The sequence below is a fragment of the Solanum dulcamara genome, chromosome 8 (assembly GCF_947179165.1).
Source record: "Solanum dulcamara chromosome 8, daSolDulc1.2, whole genome shotgun sequence".
NCBI classification, from domain to species: domain Eukaryota; kingdom Viridiplantae; phylum Streptophyta; class Magnoliopsida; order Solanales; family Solanaceae; genus Solanum; species Solanum dulcamara.
This window is the reverse complement of record NC_077244.1, coordinates 62,479,994-62,486,460: the sequence shown is the minus strand read 5'-3', so window position 1 is coordinate 62,486,460 and position 6,467 is coordinate 62,479,994. Positions and strand designations below refer to the sequence as shown.

At 30.3% G+C, this 6,467-nt stretch overlaps 1 protein-coding gene across 1 annotated transcript; it reads right to left on the bottom strand.

Annotated features, from left to right (window-relative positions):
- Window positions 1-5,647: 5,647 nt before the first annotated feature.
- LOC129898590 (non-specific lipid-transfer protein 3-like) lies at window positions 5,648-6,260 on the bottom strand. Its single transcript, XM_055973182.1, has 2 exons — window positions 5,908-6,260; window positions 5,648-5,699 (listed from the first exon to the last, which is right to left on the bottom strand). Exons 1-2 carry the CDS (start codon window positions 6,258-6,260, stop codon window positions 5,693-5,695), a joined length of 360 nt encoding a protein of 119 aa, XP_055829157.1. The 3' UTR covers window positions 5,648-5,692.
- Window positions 6,261-6,467: the final 207 nt, after the last annotated feature.

The window sequence follows — 6,467 nt, the reverse complement described above, 5'->3', positions numbered from 1 at the left end:
TTAAGTTGCATAAGGAAGGGAGCATTGCTGCTTTCTCAAGATTTATAGGTAATGTTGTTGCAGCATTCTTGAGGCAGGAACAGATGGCCTCGCGGTCTGGCTTATCAGACGCTGCGAATTGTTTGTCAATATTTTGTGCTCCACTGCAACAGGCAACACTAGGGGACGGGTCTCCACTCACTAAGAACCCTTGGCATGGCGTCAAATTCAGCAGCACATCTATGCATTCAACCTCTGCATTTGCTAAAACCAAACAAAGAGCCATCAAAAAGAATGTAAGTAAAGAGTAAGTGGCAGTTATGTTTCTTGACATCTTTCTTCCAATTTAAAGAGCTAAGGTTTTTCCTTCTTTTTTTTTTTTTGTGAAGAAGAAAGGTATATGTGAAGTTGTCAAAGTAAGTGAGTGATTGGATGTTAATTTATAGTGCTTTAAGGCATGGTCAATTTGTCATTTCCTCCTCTCTATACAATAACGAATTCTAGGATATTTTTTAAATCCTTTTCCTCATGAAATGGTTCTGAAATTTAAAATTATTGACCGATAATGACTTTTGATATTGAGGACCCCATAAGGTCTATGAACAATCGCTCCTTATTAAAAAAAAAAAAATTATTTTTAGGGCTCGAATTTGAGATATCGAATTAAAAATAAAACGATTATGTTCATTTAATAATATAGTTAATTTTTAGATCAGTCACTAAACTCATAATAATTAGCTATCAAAGTCATCTATCTTTTATTTTGTCTTTCAAACATCATCTTACTTTACCTAGTTCACTTCAATGATAATTACCCAGATTATGTATTTCCGAAGAGAAATGACATGCAAGTTTAATTTTTTAAAAATAGTTTAACCGCTAATTTAGAACCCGCATCGAATTACTTAAAACAGACCTATTACTTGATCCGACACGTCCTTTTTCTTTGGGAAACTTACCTAGATATAGTATATTAAGAATATATTTATTAGTAATAACAATTTTGTTTTAAACACTTATAATATATTTTTTCACTGAATACTTATAATATATTTATAATACAGTTTTAATATATATTATCGAGAATAATTTATGAAACAAATATAATACAATTTTTGTTATGGATAATACATTTATCACACTTTAATACATTTATAATACTCTGTGTCAATTTCTTACCAAACATACATAATATATTTTAAAACACTTATGATACGTTTATATTGCATGCATAATTCACTTTTAATGCATAACAGATTTATCTATGTATTGCTATATATGGTAATAAATAAAAAATATTGTTAAAATCGATAATTATTTATTAAAAAGTGTTTATTATCCCTTTTTCTATTTTTTTTTACAAAAATAAAAATTAAAAAGAGCCCAAGAGCTCATATTTCCTTGGCAGACAAAATAAAAATAGATAATTTTGATGGATAATTATCAAAAATCAAGAGACCATTTAGACAATCAAATCTCCACCACAACACTTTATGATTTATTCTTTTAATTTTTTTTTTTGGAATATATATTTGCTTACTTTTAGTAGTATCATCTCTATTCTCTTCAGAGAAGAAAGCATCAAATGAAAGTGTAGACAATTTCCGGAAAAAAGAACCAAGAAATCGGTTAAAAGTCAAAATCATGTCTAAGTATGGGAGCTTTCAATGGAGTGAAAGATTTAATTATCACCATAAGAAAAAGGATACACAAAATTATTGACAGATCTGCAGATTATACTAGATAAAATTGAATTAGGGGGGATGGGGATAAATGGATTAGATATGCTGGCAAGTTTCTTATAAAACCATATGGAGAATGTACGCAACACCTCAAAATAGGAAATCGTTTACTAGGGTAAATAATTTGTTGATAATATCATAGGCGTGGTCAGGATTTTGACAGGATGGGTACACTATCATTAAAAGATAAATCTAACATACAAATTTGACTGGTTTAACCCTTAAGTTCTTATCACTGAATCCATTATCTTTTTAAAATTATAGGTCAAAATTAATTCTTATCAATTCAAATAGTGTGTATATATATATATATATATATATATATATATATATATATATATATATATATATATATATTGAAGGTAGTGAGATCGGTTGAATCTATTGATTTTCTATTATATCATTCGGTGCTACTAGTTTTAATATACATATTTGGTTTTTAAAGTCCATTTGGATTGACTTATAAGCTGTTTTCAGCTTTTTGAGTGTTTGCTAGCCAACTTAAAGTTATTTTGTGCTTACAATAAGCCCCAATAAATAATTGAATTTGTTTGGATGAACTTATTTTAAGCAGCTTATAAGTTGAAAACAGCTTATAAGTCAAAAAAAAAAATAAGTTGGGTTGCACCTACTTATTTTTTTTAACTTATAAGCAGTTTTCAACTTATAAGCTGCTTAAAATAAGTCCATCCAAACAGGTTATTAATTATATAGAAAAAAATTATGGTGCTTAAAAAAAGGAATTTCCAATGTGAAAAAATAGAAATTTTGAAAGATTAAAGCAAAAAAAAAGGGGGCCAAAAGTGCTATCAATAACCACGTAGAGAGATGTTACCCAATGAACGAAAAAAAATGCTAGATATAAAATTTAAATTTCTAACCTCACTTAGGCCTCATTTGTTTGGACTTAATGAAAGTCTTAATCTTAATCATTCAGATCTCAGTCATTGAGTCTGTTTATTACCAAGGTCTGAATGTTAGTCATTCAAATCTAAATCATTACTTGTAATTTTTGTTTTTATTGTACAATCACATAATGTGTCTGAATATGTCTAAATGAGTAAGATCCATAACAAAGTCTTAATATCATTAAGATGTCTATTAAAAACTTTATACAAAGATGACAATTCACACTACTCCATCTGTTTTCACTCACAATCATCATTTTAGCCACAACTATCAATATCGTCAATCACCAACACCTACTGTCCACAACCATCATCCTCGGCACAACCACAACCATCACTATCCACAATCAACAAAATCAATCTTCATCACCATTAGCGATCAATTTGCAATTATCGCCATCAACTATTATTGCATCCACTAATCATTATCGATTACTATCACAACTAGTCAACATTATATACTACTAATCATCATCATCATTCACCACCGGCATTAGCTGTCAATATCATTCCACTACTAATTAACAGTCGCCAACACTAGCAACCACAATTAATCACTACTGTCAACCACTATACCATAAGATACTACTCAGAACCATCATCCCGACTCGACACACACAGTTACCATCGTTAATCATCACCATCACCAATTGTCATATAACAATTTAAAAATATTTTATTGATATGTTATTATATCAATTTAGTGTTTTATTTGAATTTTATGTTTATTATTTTTAAACAAAGACAAATGTATATATTTAGATGTTGAGAAAAAAAGAGTTTTAAAAACTATTCAGTATTCAGATCTTAATGTAATATTTTAATATTTAAATATGCATTCAAATTCAAATATGCGAATCTTAATGAAAATAAATAAGGCTCTAGAGAATATTCAATCATCATTACATTATATGATACTTTCAGTGTGGACACACACATATATAACACTACTATATATAATCTCAGAAGAAAAACATAAATTCACATTGAACCAGAGTAATCCCTAGATAAGCCCATGATTATTATTATTATCATAAACAGAGGAAAAAATAATAAAGGAAAGAAAAGGTTGGTCTTGGACGCAAGTAGGATAGAAATCCGCAGAAACTTTGCCATTAATTAGTTGATAACAACCAAAATCATCTAACAGATTCAGTTTAGATCATGATTTCAATTACGTAAATAACTTGAGATACATTTGATGATCAATTATTTTTCCATTTATGGGTTTCTTACTTATATATATCCCCGAGGCAAATAGTTTGCAGCTAAAGTAACCCACCATTTGTTTCCACATAAAGCATGGCCTAAAACATCTGGTCACTAAATTCACGTAATGTATCTATATTGTATAAAATTGAGTATATAATACAACTATTTATAAAATATGTATACATATTAATATACATTATTATACAATATTTATACATTGTTATATAATATATTTATGTAATATATCTATATTGTGTAGAGAATCATAAATCACGTTTTTCATAACTACAAATTACAATGCTATTGAAACTCGTCTTCTAACTCAAAAGGCTTCTTTCCTTTTGGAATACCACCACACATAATACAACGTTTGAATTTATGCATCTAAACTTGTATGATGCATGCATATGAGCTTGTTTGGATACGAAGACTAAGAATTGGATGATCACAATGACAACTCTGGCTCATCGATCGACTTCCATGAGAGACTCTCTGCAATGCAGGTCCTCTTTGATGTCTGCCACCACATTTGAGGTTAAGTACTGGGGTAGATGACCCTGAGTCAGTTCAACGTGCCTCAATATCATGGATTTTGAACTTAAACAAGTAAACGCCATGACAGTGTCTTGGATTTTGTTGAGGATACTATGATGATGTTTCACTTTCTTGAGTTTGAAATTCATGTCATTGTCATTGATTCCAAAAATTATCTATTTTTCAATGACTTTGATTCTGTGACTTTTTCAATTACAATTCCAGAAAATGGTTGCTTTTGCATTTTACTCGAATTATGCAACTACTCATAAATAGTTGGAAAAGGCTCTTTTTCTCAACAACAACAAAAAAAAGGTCTCAAAAGGCCTTTTGTGCAGATGGAATCCATACTAATTTTTCCAATTTTATGAAAGGTCCAATTTTCCTCCGTCATTAAAATGAATAAAAGAACTTTTGTGTGGTCCAATTTCCAGATATGATGATTGCATTTTGGTTTTTGGTTTCATCTTCAACTTTTATTTTTCAATAATCAAAAACCATATTGTTCAAATTTTGAATTTGTCCCTAAGGGCGAGGAAGGGGAAGGGAAGTAGTTAATGGATCAGAAAGAAAGATTATCCCCATACTAGGAGAAACTTATACATCCATATCATATATAATAATTCTATCTGTATTTTCAAATAATTACGTATCTTATCATTAATTAAGAGTTTCCTACTGTATATTGAGAAAGATATACCTAGATATATGTATATTTGCTGCCATATACACTAAAATAGGAAAAGAGAGGAGCGAGATGGGGACGGAGGCAAGCGAGATAGTATACCAGATACATGTGAATCACACTAGATACATGTATCTTTATGTATCTGGTGTGATTTACATGTATTAGGAATGCCAAATACATAGAAGAGTGGCGAGCAAGATGGGAGGGAGGCGAGCGAGATTTGTTATGTATCTTAGTTACATGCGAATCTACTTAGATACAGTGTATCTAGAACAAATTACACTTAATTTGACTCCATGTATCCCAAGATACATATATCTAGACATACCAAAATCTAGTAAAATTAAACTAGAGATTTTTGGGATTATTATTATTATGCGTATAAAGCAGGGCTTTTTCTCCCTATACACTAAACTTCAACAATAATATTTTTGCATTATTATTATTATGCGTATAAAGCAGGGCTTTTTCTCCACCAACAAAAAATAGATGTTACATAATTTCAAAACAGAATATAATTGGGATAGTGTAGGTACAGAGTCCTTTCATAAAAACATGATATCATATAAGGGAAACTGGTATATATCACTTCTTCTTATCCCTGCTAGGGATTCCCAGTACTTGGTCCTTCAAACCCTACAAGAGAATAAATAAAAACAGAAACAGAAAATGGTAATCAATATCCATAGAAAATTATAAACATATTGTTTCAATGATGATATATACATTGATGCTCAATTGCTAGAAGAGCATATCACTAATTGTAAAGTTAAAATAATAAATTATAAATATAAAATGAAAAGTGTGTGTCATATAAAACGAAACAGAGAGGAGAAGAAGTTACGTGGAGCAATCAACGTTAGGGTCGAAAGATATTTTGGTAGTAAGGTTGCATAAGGCAGGGAGCATTGCTGCTTTCTCAAGATTTATAGTAGGAAATTGTGCAGCAGTCTTGAGGCAGGAGCAGATGGCCTCGCGGTCTGGCTTATCAGACGCTGTGAATTGTTTGTCAATAGTTTGTGCTCCACTGCAACAGTCAACACTAGGGGACGAATCTCCACTCATTATGAACCCTTGGCATGGCATCAACTTTGTCATCACATCTGTGCATTCAACTTCTGCATTTGCTAAAACCAAACAAACACACATCAAAAAGAGTGATAGTAAAGAGTAACTGGGAATTATGTTTCTTGACATCTATCTTTCTTCCAATTTAAAGAGAAATGCCATGAAAGTTTAATTTTTTAAAAATAGTTTAAACACTAATTTACAATGTGGATCGAACTAATTTTTTACCTAATTTTTAAATATATCATCATAGTATGGGAGCTTTCAATGGAGTGGACGATTTAATTATCATCATATGAAAAAGGAAAAGAGTAAAGCAAATAATTATACGCAAAA

Bases quoted from the DNA above. Each gene is read 5' to 3' on its own strand.
- LOC129898590 (XM_055973182.1), bottom strand. From the start codon at position 6,260: ATGTCAAGAAACATAATTCCCAGTTACTCTTTACTATCACTCTTTTTG.